Source organism: Rhinopithecus roxellana, chromosome 1 (genome assembly GCF_007565055.1).
Source record: "Rhinopithecus roxellana isolate Shanxi Qingling chromosome 1, ASM756505v1, whole genome shotgun sequence".
NCBI lineage: Eukaryota > Metazoa > Chordata > Mammalia > Primates > Cercopithecidae > Rhinopithecus > Rhinopithecus roxellana.
The window spans coordinates 101,197,319-101,220,260 of NC_044549.1; the positions used below are offsets into that span (position 1 = coordinate 101,197,319).

The 22,942-nt window shown below is 38.4% G+C and overlaps 1 protein-coding gene across 7 annotated transcripts in view; it reads left to right on the plus strand.

Annotated features, from left to right (window-relative positions):
• PLCH1 (phospholipase C eta 1) overlaps positions 1 to 22,942 on the plus strand; it is a 267,636-nt gene that overhangs the window by 66,527 nt on the left and 178,167 nt on the right. For 3 of the 7 annotated variants that reach the window (XM_030928473.1, XM_030928477.1, XM_030928450.1), the window contains exon 1: positions 6,766 to 7,111. The exons of the other annotated variants lie outside the window; for them this stretch is intronic. In XM_030928473.1, the coding sequence (XP_030784333.1) occupies positions 7,069 to 7,111 (43 nt within the window). In that variant the 5' untranslated portion in view covers positions 6,766 to 7,068. Of the gene's footprint in view, positions 1 to 6,765; positions 7,112 to 22,942 lie in introns of those variants that run through there. 7 annotated transcript variants of the gene reach the window in all.

The following is a 22,942-nucleotide window of genomic DNA, read 5'->3' on the forward strand; positions in this document are numbered from 1 at the left end:
TTTAAGTGTTTGGTTATACTCTGTTATCCTGTTGTCTAGCAATTCTTGCTGGCAGTAATATTTTAAACATGTTTGCCTGGTTTGGGGAAAAAGCACTGTGTTTGGATTAGAAAGCCCAGTTTCTCCACTGACTAATTTTATAGCCCTGGGCAAGTCACAGGGAGCTGCCGAGGCTTACCTTCCTCTTTTGCGAATGCAGAATGATAATTCTGCCTGTCTGCCTTCCTGTAGTTGCTGTCAGGCTCATGTGGGTTATGTGTTCCTAGAGGACTTCGCAAGGCATAGAGTTTATCAAGCATCATACAGGAGTGATGAAATTGTAATTATTACCATTATTGAGCATTTAGGTACATTGCATACATTTTTGTTTGTGAAGTGCCTTTTCCTTTGTATATGAACTCAGAGTAGCATTCCATTTTGTTCCTTGGGGTTTAATATAAAAGCTGCAGCAATTTTCTGAAACAATCCTTATGGGGCTTTCTGAGCTTCATATAATGGCAATTTCCTCAAATGTACTGATGATGAATAGACCACAGGCATGAACTATGCTGGGCTTGTTTGAATTGATAAATGATCTCTACCTTCTCTCATTCATTTAACTCCAAGTTTGCAATGACTACATCTTTAGTGAGTTGAGTCCATTGTAAATAAAAACTGAAAGCATACTTCCAGTCTATCCCATAGATTATTAGCAGACACTCAGAGGCTAAAGTCTAACCCTTCAGTTAGTTCATTTTTTATTTCTGTGATTTGCATGGGCCAAATAATGGATAGTGCTACCCTCTGCTTCAGAACCAGATACTGCTCAGGACAGCTAGTTGAGTAAGGATGGCTGAGTGGTCAAGGGATTTTGATGAAAGATTAGTGCCCATTGTCTCCAGAATACTCTGGAACAGCTTAAGACTAAGCAGGGGTTCAGACAGGACAATATCTCAGTGGTAGTAAAAAAAAAAAACCCTATTTTATGGAAAGGAAATGTACTTGCTCATCCTGGGAACATCTCCCTGGACCATCCACTTGGGAGTTTCCCTGCATCTAGCTCTTTGGGGTTGTATGTAGATTGGAAAATTCTTGTTGAGGTTTCATGTGTTTGCATAGCTACATTGGTAATTTTGATATGTAACTTATAGCAATGATTTTGGGTTTCCTCTGTAGTTGAGTGCACAGTGAAATTTCCTAAAAGGAATTAAGCTCTGGTTGCTCTGTTCATTGTTCTGTGAGACAGTCAGATGAAAAAAAGAGAGACTGAAGGCAATAAGTGACTCAAGATCTCCATATTACCTTATCTGGTGAAGATCACTGATTCTAGAGACATTCTGTGGAGACTCAAAGCCCAGGTCTATCACAGACTTGCTGTGTCATCTTGGGGAAGTTATTTAACCGCTTTTGGCCTCAGATTCCACATTTGAAACTAGAGAAATGATTGTACCTAATCTACTCAAAGGGGCATTATAAGGATTAACTAAGGCATGTGCAATGCTAGAAACAGTATCTGGAACAGAGCAAAGTGCTTCATAAATGTTAGTAAGCCTCAAAGCAAGTTCTCCATAATTATACTAGTGGGAAGAGATTATATTCTTTTTCTAAGTTTAGTGTTACTAAACTGGCTACACTTTTAAAAAACAATGTTTTTTTTTTTTTCTGAGTATAAAAGAAATAAATGCTGGTTCTAAATAATCAAAATATAGTAACATATAAAGAAGAAAGTAAAACACCTAGAGATAGCCATGGATAACCTCTGATAACATTTTTTCATGTGTTTTTATAGGATTTATTCTATATGTCTATACACATATATTTTACATAATTAAAGTAACATTGGGTAGTTTGTATCCTCCTTTTTTCACTTAGTATGTCAAACATTCTCCAGGTAATTGCAATGTCTTACAGACATCGTTAATGGTTAGACAGAATTCCAAATTGTGAATGTATATTTAAGTCAATGATTCCCTTTTTGGTAGACGATTAGACAGTTGGGAGTTATTCATTATTATAACCAATATTAAGCAAAGGATACATCCTTCTATATAGATGTTTATATTTCTAATGATTTCCTTATGGTAGCTTTCTAGCAGCAATGATTATTGACTAAAATAAGCATAACCATTTTTACAAATCTTGCTGCATCTTGCCTGATGACTTCATTAAGTTTGTTACAGTTTGTGCTCTCAATGTACAACTTAACAGCAGAGTATGAGAGTTCCTGTGAGATCCTCCCCTTATCGAGGTACCTGTATGTAGGATAGGCCTTAGGAAGCAGTAGCTGGGTGTGACTGGAGGCTCTCAATGGTGAAGCTGCACCCTATACTTGCTTTTCCCCTACTTTCCATTTTGTGATGAAAACTGTGAATATACTTTGAGTTAAAGTGGTACTATGGCTTTAATGACTTTTTTTTTTGAGATGGAATCTCGCTCTGTCACCCAGGCTGGAGTGCAGTGGCATGATCTTGGCTTACTGCAACCTCTGCCTCCCGGGTTCAAGCAATTCTCCTGCCTCAGCCTCCCGAGTAGCTGGGATTACAGGTGCCTGCCACCACACCCGGCTAATTTTTGTATTTTTAGTAGAGATGGGATTTCACCATGTTGGTCAGGCTGGTCTCGAACTCCTGACCTTGTGATCCACCCACCTCAGCCTCCCAAAGTGCTGGGATTACAGGCATGAGCCACCGTACCCGGCCGAGTATTTTTTATTTTTATTTTTATTTTTTTTTTAAAGCATTTCTGTGTTTCTCTGCCAGAGACACTAACAGCTTCTGGAATTGTGTGGGAATATTTTCTAGCTGGGAAAAAAACACGAGGCATTTCAATATCAGGTCTAAAACCTTACAGATGGTTTCCAGGACCTAAAGCACAGAGCTAGGGGAAAGGGCCCAAATCTGGAGTCAGCTTGGGTTTGAATTCTGGTTCATCACAGCTGTGTGATCTTGGACATCTTGTCAGACTTGAATCTCAGTTTTCTTACCTTTTAAATATGGGTACTAATATATCTCCTTGCAGAATTTTCATGAAGATTAGGGAAGATAATGTTTGCAGAGTGGTGTCTGGTAAATGGTAGCTTTTATAATAATGTTTCATTAAGTGACATGGTTTCTAGGTTTGTGTCAGTAGCTTTTCTGATTGGACTTGTGAGCCCTAAGGGCAGATATGCTCCATGTTTTCACTCCAAGTTTATCTCAGTTTAGAATTATATGACTGGTGAGGTTGGGGTGTGGCGAAAGTGTTGTGTAGAACATTTTAAAAATGAGACTTGGTTAAATGAAGTTATATCAAGCCAGTGATTGGCATGGCCATTCACTTACTGCATTAGCTTCTATTTATGGAGTATTTATTTTTCCGGTCATTAGGGCTAGGCCCTTGGCCTCTACCACTCATTTACTCTTCAGCAATACCCTGTGAGGTAGGTACTGCCATCACCAGAGGAGGATATTTAGGCTTAGAGGTTTAGAGAGCACCAGCCCCGCCAACCCCCATTTGGTGTTGTCCGATTTAGCAAGAAAAAATACAGGAATATTACAGCAAGTACAAATACAGGAAAAAAAAAATACAGAAAATATTGAGCAAGAAAAAATGCAGTATGTCATGGGACATACTTAACTGAAAATTACTTGGTGTTTCTCTGAAATCCGAATTTAACTGGGTGTCTTGTTTTATCTGACAACCCTACCCATAACTGACCCAAGGCCAGGCAGTGAGTAAAGGAAAAGGCTGGGGCTTACATCTTTCTCCATCTTCCGTGGAAACCATTGCTTTTGCCTATTACTTTATGATGTTTCTTTAAGAAATCAGAAGTAGAACTCAGGTGTGAAAGATGAGGGAAATGCTGTCAGATGAGGTGTAAAGTCCTTCGCTGACTGTAAATTTAGAAGCTGAACTCAGAAATATTATTTTTTATTTTTCACCTGATTGTTGAAGGTAATTTCATGTTAGGTCTAATGATTAAAAATGGAGAAAGTTGATGAGGGTCTACAAGGTACCTACTGTATGCCAAGTACGGTGCTAGAATGAATCTGGAAAAGACTCAAACTTTTCGAATGAGGGTGCCAGTTAAGACGTGAAAGATTCTAAGGCTATAGGATTGTTGAGGTGATCCATCAGAGGAAGCACCATTGCCCCCAGGGTCTGTTGGCCTAGCTTTGATACTGTACATGATCTTCTGTTGGGAGAATACAGGGGAGTGATTTCAGAGCTATGGTTATTCATTCAGTGTCTCTGCCAACCTCAGGATAGGTGTTTATAAGTTTTATGATTCTTCTGAATGGGCTGCATAGGAGGTTATTTGCTACTGCTTAAGAATGGAGTATTTAATAAGGAGTAGATATTTCTAGGCTCTCAAAAATCTGTGAGTGCTCCTTGGTGGTCAAACAGACACTTACGGGCCATAATTGCTTTTTAAAAGCTTGCCCACCTGCCCTATGAAGCTGCTATGCGCTCCCCTGGGTGAGTGGCTTGGCCGTCAAAGGTGCCCCAGAAAACCTGCCATGTGCTTGTGTGGTTGGGCTCCATATTCAATCCTGCATGTCAGCCTTTTCAGGGAGGAGCCTGGGGCTTCAGGAGCAAGAGGTGAGAGGGATGAAGAACTTATTATGAGCAAGACTCCCGGTGGGTAAAGGCAGCACATAAAAAGTTTGTCCCCTTCCTCTTTCTTGACCCCAGATTGGAGTGGGGAGGGGGGATCTTTGGAAGGAAGGCTTTCCAAACCTTCTTGGCAGCCGGGAGTACATTGCTCTTCACCTCTTTTCAGGACTGAGTGACAGATAAACCCAAGATGCCTCTTGCTTTTTGGGCATCTTTCGTTCTGGGCAGCCAAAGGAACAAGACATTCATTATTTGGTGTTACTAATTTTGTGTTAAGAAAACACCATTGTCTTTTTGTATAAAATTATCTGGGAGTATTAAATACTTGGATTATTTAGCAGGAATGGGTATTTCTGAGATATCTCACATTTTGGGGTGCCATCTTATGTTCGGACCACTGATTAATTCAGATTAAGCAATGAAGTCCACTCCTTGTCTGGGTTGATGTAAAGAATTTCAAGACTAATAATAGTAAAACAATAATAATATATAATTGTGATTCTAAGCACTTTATGTGTATTAAATTAATTACTGCAATAACATTTTGAAGTAGAAACTATTATTATGCCCACTGTACAAATAAGGAAATGGAGGAGCAGAGAATTTAAGTAAATTGCCCAAAGTCACATAGCTAGTTGGTGGCAGAGTCAGTCTTTGAACCCAGGCAGAGAGGCTCCTAAACTCTTTTTTTTTTTTTTTTTTTTTTTTGAGACGGAGTCTCGCTCTGTTGCCCAGGCTGGAGTGCAGTGACCGGATCTCAGCTCACTGTAAGTTCTGCCATCCGGGTTTATGCCATTCTCCTGCCTCAGCCTCCCGAGTAGCTGGGACTACAGGCTCCCACCACCTCGCCCGGCTAGTTTTTTGTATTTTTAGTAGAGACGGGGTTTCACTGTGTTAGCCAGGATGGTCTCGATCTCCTGACCTCGTGATCTGCCCGTCTCGGCCTCCCAAAGTGCTGGGATTACAGGCTTGAGCCACCGCGCCTGGCCATCTAAATTCTTAATGGCTATTTTGTACAGTCATGTATGTATGTGTGTCAGATTCAGTCTTGCAAGAAGGTTATGCTCATCGTGTATTTCATTGTGTGTGCCCACATATACCTTTGAAATCCAAGTGTCTATAGAGTATTTAAAAGTAAATAGTGTGGTTTGCAATTTGGGGCAGGGGATGTGCAAAATGGGAAACAGGTGAATTGGATCTGGGATAGAGCTTGGCACCTTTGAATCGAGGGGTGAGTTAGCAATCTAGGCCGGGTGGCCCTGGTGGGAATTGCCTAAAGGGGCTGACACTGGTATATGCAGAATGGGAGATGCTGGGAGTCCTAAGGGCCACAGGTAGGGGAGGGACAGCTGAAGCTGGGAGAAGAAAATGGCAATAGGGTCGATATTAGAAAGGGAATGCTGGAGTAAGAGAGTTAATACTCAGGATGAGAGGCTTAGTTACAATGCTTAAAGGCCAGACTACCGTAAATTGCTTATGAAATATACCTGCTTCTGTGTATGTTTGTCTACCTATCTCTTCAAAGAAGTTGAATAAAGTTGCAAATAATGCTTACATAGACTTGAGGGAAAATTGCACTATAATATCATGTGGTTTCATTCACCAAAAACTGACTTTTTTAGACCCATTCATGCTATCTACCTTGTCCAAGTCCACAGGGATGTGAATTTTTTTTTTTTTTTTTTTTTTTGTAACCTAAGAAATAGCCTTCACCGAGCGTTTTGAAACTGTAACCTCATTCCTTCTGAGTTGGAAACATTCCAGTCTTTTCAGTGATCATTGCTATGTTTGTGTATGAACAAAATCAGGACAAAAAAAGCGAGGAAAACCCTCAATGCTTTGAATATGCGCTTAACCTGACTGGCACAAAAGTAGTCTATAGGGCATTCGTAGCTTATTTCTTAATGGATTGTGTTTGCCTCCGATGGAGTGATGTTTGCTTCCGAGAGTGTGTGTGTGTCTGTGTGTGTGCTTCTGTGTCTCTGTGTGTGCATGATCATTTTCTGTATTCAGTCTGCGTCACTCCCACGGTAATCAGTGTTTCTCAATGACCTCTGAAGGTGAGGAGGGTTTCTTTGATGGCTAAAGACCTACACTTCCCAGACATTAAATGTGCATAATGCCTTGAGGGCTTTAACGCGGTTGCATGAAGCATGCATGTCTCATACCCAAAGTAGCCACAGCGCCTGCATTCCCACAATAGCGGCAGCCAGGAGCAGATGCTTCCAGTGTGCTTATCTGGCTGTGCTTTTCACTTTGGGACAAAGTTCTATAATCATATCTCATGGATTTATTTTCTCCACACTGTAAAGCCTGAATTGTGAAGATCTCATCATGCCATAAAGGGCAGCATGAGCCAAGTTCTGGGGGCTGCTAAGGATTTCTTTGCCTTTTTTTTCCCACCCTTTTTGGAGATGTGTATCAGGAAAAGGCTTTGCCTTTAGAGAGAAATTTTACTGCTCTTGCCAATAATGTGTAATAGTATTAAATTTAATGGCAGACCTTGAAGTGTATAAAAACTTAAGTCCAGAAAAAGGTAAGATTCATACTATTAATTTTAAGGTAAGTGTAATAGTCCTAGTAAAAGATGGTAAACATTTATTTTATTTCATGTTTAGTTAAGTTAAATATTTATTTGAATTCTTCAGAACATATTTATTATATTTCAGTATGAAATGAGGTAACAAAGTATTTTTGATTAGATAGAAGTGTTTTCTTCTTATAAATGTAGACTTTTATAAGAGTAGAATTTGCATGCTGACAAACTGAAAGTATATCATTATATTAAAATGGTCAGTGAGAAAATAATTTGTATTCTTAGGTTGTAAGTCAGGATACAGACATGCCTAAAAATTTAATTTGTCTGACATTTATAAACAGTAGGTTTTAATTGAAACATTGTCAAGTCTTGTTCACTTTGAATAATGATGAATAAAGCTATATTTTAACTTTCTACAATAATCTGGAGAGAATGATTCCCAATTTGCATCAATTCAAGCTAGTCAGGGATAGTAAAAATAATTAGCTCTATAAAATAGAATGGCAGAAGTATTCAGCACAGATAAAATGGAGGCAGGATTCATGTATCATGTTCTTAGAGCCTGTCTGTCAGCTCCAGGAGCATGAGAGAAACATCTTAAAGTATGAGTTAGGAGATCAGAAATTGAAAATCTATGGAGACTGTTCTTGAATTATAAGAATTATTCCTTCCTGGTCAGACAGAATAAATGACATGTCAAGAAATGTCTTCTAAAGTTACCTTCAAACTGAAATTTGTCTGTCATTTCAGATTATTCATATGCATCTACTCAAATGTAACTTTATCACATCAATGCTGATCTGAAAGCCTGTCTGGATATTGTTGCTAGTTTACGGTATCAACTTTAATGTGCCATGTTCCTAGTACCAGCATCGATGTTTGCTTTTTATTCGCAATATAAATAGTACCATGGTTGAGATTTTCTTGAGTATACCTGAGTTTTCTAAGCATGGGAAGAAGCTTTCATACAGAAATAGGGAAGGATTTGGCTCACTTGATATGCAGTTTGTCAGAAGAATTTCCATTTAGAGTTTTGTCTTATAATATGTTTGGAAACTCTTATGTATGCAGAATGTAGGAGTAAATTGAACTGCACAGCATACTATCAGGGTCATCTTGCTTTACACATTATGGAAGTAACGATGAAAGTGACTTCTATTACTTTAACCACATAAGATGATCTTTAAGTTTAAAATAGAGCTTTAATTCTTAAACATTTTGGAAATTTGAAATAATCTTTCTAGTCATACAAGCTTTTAAAGTTGATGAATGTAAGGTGTATTGTTTCAAGATAGATGTTTTCACATACAGATATCTTACCAGATATTTTTCAATGAGCAAATATTTCATATTTTATTAATAGATTTTCTATTAATTATTTTAGTGATTTTGTTCTGCTGAATGAAAAATTTTTCTTACTGACTGGCCATCTTGGTATTAAAATCATTTCAGTTGGTAGCAAAACTATTTTTCAAAAAAATCTTTCTTCTGATTTCCAGATCAATTTTAAGAGGAACATCTTAAATTATGCAGATCAACTCTGTATCTGAGTGTGTGAAACTGATAGATTCTGAAACATCATGAAATCTGAGTTGCATTGTTAAACAGTAACATTAGAGGAGTGGCTTCAATTGACTGGAGTACAAAGTTGAGGAATGTTTATTCAGGGGCAGGAAGACCGTGAAGTATAAAGCCCATGTTTGCTCCTATAGTTTGTATTTATGTATATAATTAGGAAATTACTGTTATTGTTGTTTACCTTAGAATTTCATGTAATGTACTAAACCTCATCTCAGTGATTCTGAACAACACTGAGAAGATGTAGGGACCTGAATTGCAACATAAAACCAGAAGCAGGAGCAAGCTTGAGGCATGTAAGGAAGGTGTTTTTATAATCTTGTTATGTCTCTGAGCCTCAATTTCCTTTTTAGTAACAAGAGGTAATACTATTTTCTTGCTTATGTCACAAGGTTGTTGTAAGAATTACTGGTCTCTGAAAGCGTTTGAAAGATAGAAAAAGACCACAGAAATGTAAGATGGTATAGTTGTACAAATAAGGATAATGTATATTTCATATACTTTAATGAAAGGAAATTGTATTTGTTCTGGGATGACTTTGACCTAGAACTTTGGTACCATCTGCTACTAATTTCCCCCATGGTCTAGTATAGCCTACATGCCAGCAGTGTGCATGCTGTGTACGAATGCCTGATGGAAGGGCAGATGTCATCATAAGAGCGAGTCCTGGATTTCTAGAGCAGGAAGAAACCATAGCAATCTCATTCTTTTATAAGAAGAAAAAATAGTCCTAGGGAGGCTGCATAATTTTCTTGAAGATGTGGAACAGATCTGTGGCTGGAATTGAGCCATCCAGTTCCCATATCATGAGAGCTGTATCTACCCTTCTCAATTGTACAGATTTTTTTTTTTCTTTTAGAAGTTGCTACATTTAGATATTTGTGATTTTGCTCATGCTATGTCATTTGAACCCTTTGTACAAGGCTGTTTTTTTTTTTTTTTTGTTTTGTTTTTAGGGAAGGAAAATCAAGAGCTTCTTGTGGAATTCTCAACTGTTAATCATTAATGGGTACAGTTAATAGAGATAGACTGAGTGCTTTATCTATAAGGTGCTGGCTGGGGATATGAAGATGAATAAAAGAACTTGTCTCTCTTCTAGTAACTTCTGGTATAGTGCACAAACATGCTTATATTACTATAATAACAGTAATACTGTAATAGAGGAACATTCCAATGGTACCTGAGTATGGAGAAGTCAGCAAAGGATTTCTGGAGGTGACATTTGAACTGAGCCTTGAAATATGATGAGGATGATGTCAGGTGGATAAGCAAGGGTTGAAGCTGAAGGAGTAGCAAGCACCAGGTGTTATAATAAGGACCTGGTAATCCAGGTTAAGACATTTAGACATTATTACCAAAAAAAAAAAAAAAAAAAAGCAACAGAAAGTTTTAAGCTGGGGAGAGATTAATCAGATTTGAGTTTTAGAAAGATCTCTCTGACAACAGTTTGGAGACTGATGGTGGAACGGGTGAGGCTGGAACACTGGAGACCACCAGAAAGCTGTTGCAGTAAATAGCTGAGGAAACAATGGTCTCTATTCACGTTTCTTAGCTAAGATGGTCTTTCGTAAGAAAACATCAGACTCTCAAGTCCACATTGGTGTCCTTTGCCACTGATCAAAGCTGCTGTAGAATTCATAACTGCTGCTTTTTCTGCATACACTTGCTAATTCAGTCACTGCCTTGTATTTGGTATAAACTAGTTACAAGAAAGTCATTGCCTGATAAGAAATTTAACATTTCTGTCCTTACTCAGGTCATGACCTCTTGTCCACTAGACAAAATTGTGCCTAATTATGAGTATTCTATTCTTTTATGGCAAACAAAAAATGATTTCTCCAAGAAGTTAGAGAACCCCTCCTCAACCTTTCCTAGGTTGCAGGAATTTGGTTTGAATGTTGTCATATTGCTTGCACAATCAGTCCAAATATAACATTAGGGCAGGAAGGTCTGTGGCCATTTCCTGGTGTTTCATGTTGTGGAATATGGCTGTTTCCCTATTTAATGAAGAAGGTGATACCCATAATGCCTTAGTCTGTTCTACAGAGCTGTTAGTTTATTTCTGAACTATCTGTGAGGGCAAGTTCTCCCTTATTGTTCTCAGTCAAAAATTTTTGGCTCTTTTCATGTATTTTGTATTCCAGATAAATGTTAGAACTGCCTGTCTAGTTCCAGAAGTCACTTAGTTGTGGTTTTGGTTGGAATTACATTGCATTTATAGATTAACTCAGGAGAATTGCCAACTTTAAGTCATTGGTTCCTCTTTTCAGGAACATAGTAGGATTCATCATATTTTAGGTTTTCTCTTAGGTCCTTCTCTTACGTCAGTCAAGATTTAGAGCTTTCTTCATATAGGTTGTTCACATTTCTTGGTAGGTTTATTTTTATGATTTTAGTTGGTATTGTGAGTAGACTTTTTTCAATTATACTTTCTTAATTTAAAAAGTTGAAAAATTTAAGCACAGTATTACAGAACTATTAACAAAAAATATAGTTTTTTTCCTCAACCCTCTTTGCCTCTTTCCAAATAAATTACTTTTAACTCTTTTAGTTTCCTTTTTGTAGGGTTTTAGTGTTACTTTTATATCTCCAACTGACGCACTTATACTGCCACTTATTGATTTATCAACTTTTGATATTAATTATTGATTTTCTTCTATGATAGATGAGAAGTAGCTCACTTATATTGCCCCATGTCCTCTTTGGTTACCCTATTGATTATCCCCGCATCTTTAACAATTCACTTACATTTTGGTTTCCTGCTCTGCCAGCTGGACTACTCTACCTAGTGACCATCACTCTCCCTTTGCCAAACCTTTGCCTCTTTTATCCCTCCTAACTTCTCTTTGTATAATCATTTTTTCATTCTTTTTCTGTACTCATAATTACTCCTTCTATGTTTTGATCATAGATTGACTTTAAAAGTTTAATATCAATAAACAAGATTCAAATTACTGTGACTACTTACATTTACATTATTGTGGCTATATAAATGCTCATCAGAGCAAAGTAACCGCCTAAGTTATTTCGATTAGGGTTACTGCTTCAGAACATAGCATCAGAGGTAAAGGACAGATTCTAGAGTTTTCTATAGCAAATGATGGGATCAAATTCATTAGAAAAAAATTGAGTACCTAATACTAATTTTGACAACCAGCCATCTTCATCATAACTCTATGAAGTGCATATAGTTATCTTCATTTTAAAGGCAAGGAATCTGAGGTGCCTAGAGAGAAAAGAACTTGCTCTAGGTCAGCTGTAACTGGTAGAGCTGACATTTGAATCCTGCTGGCTGACTTTGGAACCTGGACTTGCAGCTCTGTTCCCTCTCTTAGAAATGTTATTACTTTGTTAGAGGTGGTAAGATACATAGGCAGGAAGCATTCGTTTGCTTGTTTTTGTAAAAGGTTCTCTGCTTCTATGAAAACATCTCAGTTTAACATCTCCTCCTTTGTGCATATGCCTTTCCCCAGCCGACAGGTTGGCCTGATGTTCCTTGGAATAAATGGGCCTGCAAATACATACTTCGTGAGTGCGAGATGGAAAGGGGAATAGTATGGTGGGTTACACAGGGTTTGGCACAGGGAAGCAGTGGGGGAAGAATGGTTAGCCAGGTTTTTAATATCTCCCTGAGGAGCAAGGGGAGAAGATGGTAAGTTTTGGGGTACATGTGTGATGTAGAAGTGGTATTTTGGGGAAAAGAGTCTAGAAGTGCTATGAAAGATAGATTACACAGCCCAAGGGAAAGGGTCTTGTCATCTGCTTGAGAGATTGGTTCAGATCAGGGCCATGAACCCTACCCATTGAAGTTTTGACAAATGATCTGTAACTGTCTCTAATTACTTGTCAGCAAAACAGAAGCTACCATGAGTGAGCTAGAGTTACTTCAGCTGTCTCTCTGAAGAAGGGTGAATGATTGTCTCTGTCGATCTGTTTAAAGAATAAGTCATGGTTGTAGATGTGTGTGACATAAGGTTTTTGTCTAATCCAGTGACCTCTTGCTTCTTGCTTTTCTTTAAAATCCATGTAAGTATTTTCAGTTTTATCAGGGAGGGTGTATAAAGATAAAACTTGAGAAAATATACAAGCAGGGCTCTGAGGCAACCCTCTTCCCCCAGATAAATTTTAGAACTGCCTGTCTAGTTCCAGAAGTCACTTAGTTGAGGTTTTGATTGGAATTACATTGCATTTATGGATTAACTCAGGATGGTGAAATAAAACCAAATGAGAAAAGAAGAGATGAAATAAAAGGCAGCTTTAAAGGACAATTTCATTCCTCTTCTATAATTTCTCTTTGCATTTCATCTTTATGTCTAAGTTCATCATTTGCCCTTTATAATCTTTTTCCTTTGTTTTATTTGGAATGTCTAAGGTTATACCCAAGGACTGGTTTAAAAAAACAAGCAATCTTGATTTATATCAAATGCTAAAATGAACTTTCTCCTTGCTTTTCCTACTCCTTGGACATAACCATAGTTGATATTTTGTCATGTGGATTTGCGTCTCTCCAGAGGTGTTGGTACGTGTAGTACATACATGCACACATACATGTAAACAGAAAGGAGTTATGCCATTGATGTGGGTCTCATAAAGAAATGAAACTTTTATGTGGTTAACAAAAGAGAATGAGGACTATACATCGTGTGAGCCATTTCATATCTCCACCTTCCTATTTCTACTTGTTGAAATATGAACAGTATGAACAGGAGGCAGATCTTCAGTTGGACTTAGTAAACAGGTGCCTCTCACATCATGAGTATTCTTCTGATTTTGAGGTTTTAATCTTAATTTCAATGATACTATACCTTCCTTATTTTCTCATTTTTGTATTCCTTTTATTTACTAATCTATTTTCTCATGTTCTCACTGCTGGTTTTAAAAATGAGAAGGCCAGAAAATCAACTAAGAAAATGAGAGAATAAGAACATACAAATTTTGTTGTCCAAGCTACAGTACAGTGGCACAATCTTGGCTCAATGTAGCCTTGACCTCCTGGGCTCAAATGAACCTCTCACCTCAGCCTCTCGAGTAGCTGGGACTACAGATGCATGCCCCCATGTCTGGCTAATTTTTGTATTTTTTTGTAGAGATGGGGTCTCACTATGTTGCCTATGCTGGTTTTGAACTCCTGGCTTGAAGTGATCTTCCTGCATTAGCCTCCCAGAATGCTGGGATTACAGGCATAAGCCATCGTGCCTGGCCTTCAAGTTTTTTATTTGCTACTTAATTCTTATTTTATTTAAAAAAAGTCTTAGCCAGTCCTCTATTTAATGTTTGTGTATAGTCATTCTCAACTTATTTCATATTCTCTCACTACTACTTACTGTTTTTGGCCACAAATGTATGCCTTTTTTTTCTGAAGAAGTGGTGGATGAAAGCAAGTGGCTATGCCCAATCCTCGGGCATAACTATGATTGATATTTTGGCATGTGGATTTGCGTCTTTCCAGAGGTGTCAGTGCATGTAGTACATATATGCACACACACATGTAAACAGTCCCCAGTTATGCACAAGGGGACAAAGGAAGAATACAATGGATGAAGAATGAAGTCATCTCATTCTGCTCTTTAGTCTCACCTTTTCTTTTCTTTTCTTTTTTTTTCTTTTTCTTTTAGATAGAGTCTTTCTCTGAGGTCCAGGCAGGAGTGCAGTGGCGTGATCTTGGCTCACTGCAACCTCTGCCTACTGAGCTCAGGCAATTCTCCTGCTCAGCCTCCTAAGTAGCTGGAATTACAGGCGTGTGCCACCACACCCGGCAAATTTTTTTATTTTTAGTAAAGACAGGGTTTCACCACATTGGCCAGGCTGGTCTTGAACTCCCGACCTCAGGTAATCCACCCGCCTGGGCCTCCCAAAGTGCTGGGATTACAGGCGTGAACCACCGCACCGAGCCTAGGCTCACGTTTCTTATTTTCCCCTCTCAACACTCACCCTCTCCTATTTGTTGTAATCTCTCCACAGTTGTACTTTCTGTTTTCAGACATCTTTTCCCCAGTTTTCTCAATTTATCTTATGTTTTACATAGAAATACAATTTAGAATGTATTTGGTTTACGAAACCCCATGCATGCCCACAAAGATAAGAATCAGTGGTTAGCCGGGCGCGGTGGCTCAAGCCTGTAATCCCAGCACTTTGGGAGGCCGAGATGGGTGGATCACAGGGTCAGGAGATCAAGACTATCCTGGCTAACACGGTGAAACCCCGTCTCTACTAAAAAATACAAAAAAACTAGCTGGGCGAGCTGGTGGGCACCTGTAGTCCCAGCTACTTGGGATGCTGAGGCAGGAGAATGGCGTAAACCCGGGAGCCGGAGCTTGCAGTGAGCTGAGATCCGGCCACTGCACTCCAGCCCGGGCGACAGAGTGAGACTCTGTCTCACAAAAAAAAAAAAAAAAAAAAAAAAGAATCAGTGGTTGATTGTATCTGTCTCTGACCTTTATTAGCTGCCAGATCTTGGAGTTAGTTGTCTACCCGTTGTGCTGGGCTAGGGATCTTTCTAAGTCCAGTGATTTTTCTTGTTCTAAGCTCAGATAAGTGTTATTAAGAACAGAAAAAAAGCAAAGTGAAGCAAATATTGGCAGGCCTGGCAGAAGCCCCGATGGAGGTTCACAGAGAGCCACAAACTGATGAAAGTTCTCAACTTGTTGATTGTTAGTGCAAATAGTGTTAGCAGTTCCTGACTAGAATTCTCTTTGTATTTGCTGGGTGATGTGACTCTTCTTTTTTTTGAGATGGAGTTTGCTCTATTGCCCAGGCTGGAGTGCAGTGGTGTGGCTCACTGCAATCTTCACCTCCTGGGTTCAAGCAATTACCCTGCCTTAGCCTCCTGAGTAGCTGGGATTACAGGCACACACCACCACGCCTCGCTTTTTTTTTTTTTTTTTTAAGTAGAGATGGGGTTTTGCCATGTTGGCCAGGCTGGTCTTGAACTCTTGACCTCAGGTGATCCACCCGCCTCAGCCTCCCAAAGTGCTGGTATTACAGGCATGTGCCACTGTGCTCGGCCAATGTGACTCTTGTTTGATGAAAGGGTTCAGTTTTGGTTACTGCACTTAAAAAGGGGTGGGGAAGTTGGCATGTGATTGTTAAGAATATTAACACAATGGAGAAAGTGTTCCTTTAACAGCAGGTTAAGATTAAGGGGGTGGACATAATATTTCTCAGCTGAGCCAGTTTTATAATTATGTGGTTTCTAGTTATTATTTTCCATTTTAGAAATATTTTCATTTTACAAATATGTATGTTTTTTCATGCCATTATTTTATTGTGTTACTTCTTTATCCTGAACTTATTTATTCCTGACTTTTCTGACACTATTCTAAGGTTATATTCCCTTCAGTTTAATTTCTCATATACTCAATAGATAATTTATTTTCTTATTCCTTTATTAACGTTGCTGGGACCATCCCTCATTCTCACATGCAACCCATTCCCCTTTTTACTTTATCATTGATTTGTTTCTTTGTACCCCTACATGGGAGAAGAGGAACATTGGTGTCAGGGAAAGCACTGGAAATTCTAATCCAGGATTTTTTTTAGTATACAGTGGAGGAGAGTATGGAATTTGGAATAAAAGTATAGCAAAAGACAAGCTACAGTTCTAATAGTGGCTGAGCTTTTGGCTAATCCCTTGGTCAATTTCTCTGGCACACAATTTAAAAATATGGATTTTGGGCATCATTTTAAAAATATGGATTCTGTGTACTTCAAAGAGTTGTGAGGATAAGATGAAATAATGTGGATAATGAGTCTTGTCCCGTGCTTGGTACATAGGCCTTTAATAAATGTTACCTTGAAATACATCTAATAATACATGCCTGCTTGTTTTAGTATCTGTCTTACACACACACACACACACACACACACACACACTCCTCATCTATATCTCATCCTTTCCTTTTTCTCAGGTTTGACAACCTATATCAGTTTTCTACTTGCATTTTTTCTCTAAGCTTCCATGTATATTTACCCTTTGCCCTAGCTAGTATATAACCAAAACTAAAGATAAGTCAAGCATATGATAAAGGTGTGAAAAACACCAAGGAAGCAATAACTTAAACAAATCCTTAGCTAATTTTAATAAGTATATGGCTTGTTATTTAGAGCACATAAATGCAGAAATAGATTATCTACTAAATTCTCACAATGCTAGTTCACTCACCATCGTTGATACCCCTTGAGGAGAATTAATATCTGATTATTTGTGTTTACTTCTTTCACACTAAGTCTTTCAAATCCAAAAGTGACTCTGCTTCTATTCACTTAGCCCAGTTGTATAAATTAGGCACACTGTAACTTTAAAGATAATAAATATATGTTTAGGATCATCCATAGACCAGAGATAATATTTTAAAATACAAAGAAGAGAACTAAAAAATTGAATAACTGTATTTTCAAAAATTAAGAGAATGAGATAGATATATATGTTTTTGCCTTACAAGATTGCCAAAGAATTAAAAGAAAAACAAGATGACATCCAGTGTCACCAAAGGTGTGAGAAAATTGGCACTTTTATACACCACTAGTGGGAATCTGAATTAGTACTATCTCCCTGGAGGGCATTTTGACAGTAGAAAAACTCTTTGTCTCAGAAATTAGTCCTGTCAAATTACTTGTACATTTGCACAAAGATATATGAATAAGAAAGTTTATTGCATAGTTTTTGTAATAGCAAGAAAAAGGGAGCAGTCTAAGTATATACTAGTAGACAATTGATTTTAAAAAATCATAGCACATCTATACCATGCACACAAGGCTACTAATAGTGATGTGAATATGGTGATTGACATGAGAAGATGCTGATGGTTGTAGTTAATTGAAAATATTATCTTATATTTCCATTTTTCTTCATGCCTAAACATATCTGCTAAAGAGAAAGGTAAAAGAAGCTCAGAAGTTTATGCTCTGAAATATTAATACTGGTTATCTTTGAGTATGAGATTATTTGTGATTTATTTTCTTCTTCATACTTCTTTATACATTTGTGATTAGGATATATTACATTTATAATGAGAAAAAATCAGATTTATTTAAAAATCAGGGTACATAAAGAAAATATTTTGCTGGCTCACAGCTCTGCTCTGATGAGGCCAGTGCTAATCAGATTCTAGAGGCGATCTCCCTGCCTCCAGCCTCTTCTTCCTTAGATTGAGTGTGCTAAAGGCAGATCTAATTGCTGTCTCTTGTTCTCTCCTAGTCCTTTTACCGTGGTGTTGACACAGGTCTTTCCCAGTGCTTATCTTTGCTGCCTCTCCTTCTACTGTCTTGCTAGTTTACTATTTAACAATTTAGAACAATTTCTTCTTTCTTGAAAGCACTCTTTGCTTTGCCTGAATGTCCCCTGTCTGAAATATGATCTCTTCTGTCTCATTGGCCTGGTAAACTCATCCTTTGCATCTCGGCTATAGTTGAATGCAAACAACATTGGACCTGGGTGCAGACTCTATTAGCTAAAGTAATATGCAGATAAAGCTCTCTCTGTCAGTGGCTTAATACACATTTCTTACTGCTTTGCCAGCCTAATACAAGTGTTCCTGCTTGAGTGGCTCTCTTCCAAGAGGTGATTCAGGGGCCCAGGTTGCTTCTGTCTTGTGGTTCTGCTGTTGTCAACATGTCACCCAAAAGATTACCCTAGGAGTACCTCCTTCTGTCCAATGGAAGGAGAAAAGAAAGCAGAGGATCATGTTAGCCAATTTTTATGAGGAACTTTTAAAGGGCAAAGCCCAAATTCCACTGACCAGAACCTAATGACATGGCCACACCCAACTGCAAGGGAGTCTGGAAAATGCAGTCTGGCTGTGTGCGCTGGAGGAAGAGGAAGTAAGTTTTGGTGAGCACTTAGTAGTCTGTGCCTGTAAGGCGGAAGCTCAAATCTTAGCTCCATCTCAACCTGTATGATGACTTAAGGAAATTTATTTGAACTTAGTTTTCTTATTTATAAAATGAAGATAATAAGACCTACCTATTTTAAAGGGTTGGTATGAGGGATTAAATTTTGAGCTGATATATACGAAATAGCTTCATAAATTATGAAATGTTATACAAATCCAAGGGGAAGCTTTCATTAACATACAGCTCACTGTTTTGCAATTAAAAAAAATGTACCTGAATACCAAGAGTTGGCAAACTACGCCCTGTGAGCCAAATTCAGTCAGTTGCCTGATTTTGTATATAAAGCAGACTACAACCCAAACACAGCCATATTTAATAGTGTACGTATTTTCTAATGCTGTTTTTGCTCTGCTTGCAAAAGTGATTGCCACAGAGGCTGTATGGACCACACAGCCTAAAACATTTACTATCTAGCTCTTTACAGAAACTGTTTGCCGACATTTAGACTAGACTGTGAGTATCTGAGGTCTTATTCTTTTGTTATTTAGTATAGAACCTGAGTTACAGCAGGTGTTCAGGGAGTCTTTACCAAAGGGTTGAAATCTCTTTTTAGAGCCCTATAGTTCAGACATTATGCAGCTGGAAGGTAATTTCAGTAGGAAAGATGCTTTTCCATTAGGGTGGATGAGCATCATAGGTTTCTTTACACTTGTGGAATAGCGAACTAGCCAAGATAATCAGGCACCCTGAGTTCAGCCCCAGTTGGATCCCCTCTACTCTGCTGCCTTTGCTAGGTTGTTTTCTGAACATAAAAGCACATGTCCTTTCTTATCTTTATAATTGGTACCATCATCAGATTGTTTATGATGCATCACTATTCAATTCATTGGTTGGCAAATATTAACTGAATGATTATAGCAGGGAGTAAAAAACAGTTGGCTGAGGAATGCTTTGGTATCATAAGTGCACTGTCTCATTAATGTTTACTTCTGCTTGTTGCATAGCCTGAATTTTGCTAGAAGAGTTTGAAGACATAATAGCCTAAACAATAGTGGTGCAAACTTGATAGTAATGCTTTTCCTCTAATGATTGGCAAATTAAGAGTTTATATCAGCCAATCAGTACAAATTCAGCATTTAGCATGTAGAGATATTAAGCTAAATGTTGGAGGGGAAGTTCATGGAGCTAACGTTTATTGATTGCTTAGCAGCTGTTATGCATCATGCATTATACTGCTTGCAAAGGATAGCAGGGTAAATAAGTCATAGTCCCTGCCTGAGGCACACACAACTAAGTGGGAGAAGATACAAAAGGAATGGGTAAATGCCTCCTAGTTTTGAGAGACAGGGAAGGTTTTGTTGGAAGATAGTATTTTTATAGACATTAATATCGGGAGCAGAAGTCTCTGCAGCTAGAATAATGTGGAGGTTGAATACTTTGACTGGCTTATGGAAAGTGGGAGAAAGGAGCAAAAGAAGAAAGAGAGCAAAAGGTTTCAGCAGTTAGTTAGTGATAGAATTAGGTCAGGATTTACTTCTCCATGCATATTCTTAGTTACCCAAATCTAACCAAAGGCAGTTGTCTAAATTGATTAAATCACAGGTTACAAAAGAGATATACATACGTTTTTGTAGATTGCTCTTTTGTTTTTTTATTTTAAATAGTTAGATTTTAAAAGGATGTAGAAAACACAAGGTATGTACTTAGCCAGAAAACCTTTCTAGAATTTAACTACTGAAAATATCAGAGTGTGTTTCTCCTAGGAAATTTACGTAACAGGGACAGTGTCTCATTCCACGTGGCATCCTTATAATCTACACTAGTGTCCTACGATGGCACTGGCACACCATGATTGTTTATTCATAAAACATTGGAGATTTTTCAATCAGAAGCAAAGATTTAATACCTTTTTTAATTATTGTGAAAAAAGAAGAAAGGTAAGAAATACATAAACCTGAACTGGGCACGGTGGCTCATGTCTGTAATCCCAGAATTTTGGGAGGCCAAGGTGGGCGGATTACCTGAGGTCAGGAGTTCAAGACTAGCCTGGCCAACATGGTGAAACTCCATCTCTACTAAAAATACAAAAAGTAGCCTGGCGTGGTGGTGGTCGCCTGTAATCCCAGCTACTTGGAGGCTGAGGCATGAGAATCACTTGAACCCGGGAGGTGGAGCTTGCAGTGAGCTGAGATCATGCCACTGCACTCTCCAGTCAGGGCGACAGAGTGAGACTCCATCTCAAAACAAACAAACAAACAAACAAAAAACATAAGCCTGAAAGGCAGTAGTAATCTAAGAAAAATTTAGAGATCCCACTGGGGCTAGGGGTATTTGGTTGCAATGTAGACACATTGCACAGGCCATTATCTTTGGCCTCTTATTTTAGTCTCTGGCTTAAGATTTAAAAAAAAAAAAAAAAAAAGACTTGTATATATACATATATAGTTTTTATTTTAAAAATTTTTTAGAGACAGGGTGTCACTCTGTCACCTAGGCTGGAGTGCAGTGGTGCGATTATAGCTCACTGCTACCTCCAACTCCTGGGCTCAAGCTATTCTCCTACTTCAGGCACCTGAGTAGCTGGGACTACAGGTGTGTGCCACCTTGACTAGCTAATTTTTTAATTAATTTTTTTTTTTTTTGTACAGACAGGGTCTCACTCTGTTGCCAAGGCAGATCTTGAACTCTTGGCCTCAAAGGATTCTCCCACCTTGGCCTCCCAAAGTGTTGGATTATAGGCAAGAGCCAGCGTGCCTTGCTCATATACAGTTTTCAGATCATGACAATAGCTTCTCTAGTTCTAGTGAGTGTCCTCATCATAAGCTTGTTAAAGCAATACCATCAAGGCCTTTCATTGAACTATGTGGGTGATGGGCCCCTACCAGAATATGGAGGGTGACAGCCCTAACTCAGATAGATTCTGCTGATTCATTAAGAGATGTTTCCAGAGTGTTATCAGATACCATTACAAGCTCACCAAACACTGTGTTTATGTACCGTCTCTAGTTGAGTCAAATGCTTGAAGACGTAGGAAGTGCCTATTTGCTTAAGATTAGCTCCTTAGCTTTAGAAAAGAAAACTAACTACTTGAGTGCTCTTAGCTTGCTTATGGAAATTACCAAAATGAACAGAGAGCAGACTACAACCCTAACTATATTCATTTTTGCTCACAGTCTGGTGCATAACTCTGTGGGTTATCTTTTTTATTTGAATGAGGTGGGAAATAAAAATCTAGTATCAGAGAGGAAAGGGGGAGAGACCCTGCCAGACACTTTCTTTTCCCTTCTTTATTTAGAGGTCTGGAGATGTGTTTATTTGATAGCCGGTACAGGTTGCTATTTTTCCCCCAAACATATTTCTGCTTCAAAGCTTGTTCTTTGTATGAGTGACAGAAGGAAACGAAGGTGCTGAAGGAAGGGTTTGGTAGGGCAAGTGAAAGGTTCAGGTACGGGGGGATGGGATGCTAGCAATTAGAACCAAGGCTTAGAATCTGAGCTATGAGTTGGCTTTGATAAACAGCCAGTAGCCTTTGAGACTCCCTCCTAGGTTCAGTGTGTCTTCAGAACCTGGCTTATAGATGGGCTAATCAAAATATGCCTTGTTACCCCCTAGCTAGGGTTGCTCTGTGACCCAGTGTAAGTAACCCTGGACTCAATGCTCTGTTCAACCTTTCTCTCTCTCCCTGTTCTCCATCTCTCTGGTCAGAGCACAGAGCCCATTCATTGCCTTAGCTAAAAATCAATAAGGTTGTGCTATGTGAACCACAAAGTTGTTGAAAAATTGGATTGTTTGCCTCTTATATGGTATATGAGAGTGCCAAATCCTAGCCACTAGACCACTAGGGAAGATATCATTTATGGTATTTGAAATGTCTCCTCTCCACCTCTGCTATGGGCAATGCGGACACATTTTGCAGAGGACAATACTTCCCTATTCTAAATATGCCAGCTCTTCATGTGACATTTTGTTTAAAAGCCTCAGGCAGGCAGATGGGGATTTCAGCTATATTGAATGATCTGTAGAGTATATCAGACCTTTGTTATTTGGTAAATTTCATATGAAATTCAATTACCTATGAAGTCACGCATCCTAAGATACATAGGAAAAGGAAAATTGTCAATTTCTTTTTCAACAAGGGATTTTTCTTTTTTTTTTTAAAAGGAGCATGTTGATTTTCTTTTGATAATGTAAAATCCAAATGCACAGAAGATGAGGCAAACTCTAGAGACTGGTATGGGGAGATGGATAGAAAAGTTATTTTAGGGCAACCCCCCCCACCCCCAACTCCTGTAGTGACTGAAATTATTAAGCTAAAGTTCAGGTGCAGCTGTAGTTAGATTACTTTAAAATTAGGATATTAGGATGAAGTATATGTTTTTCAGGGGCAGAAATGGTGCTGTCTTCCTTTGTAAATCTCTG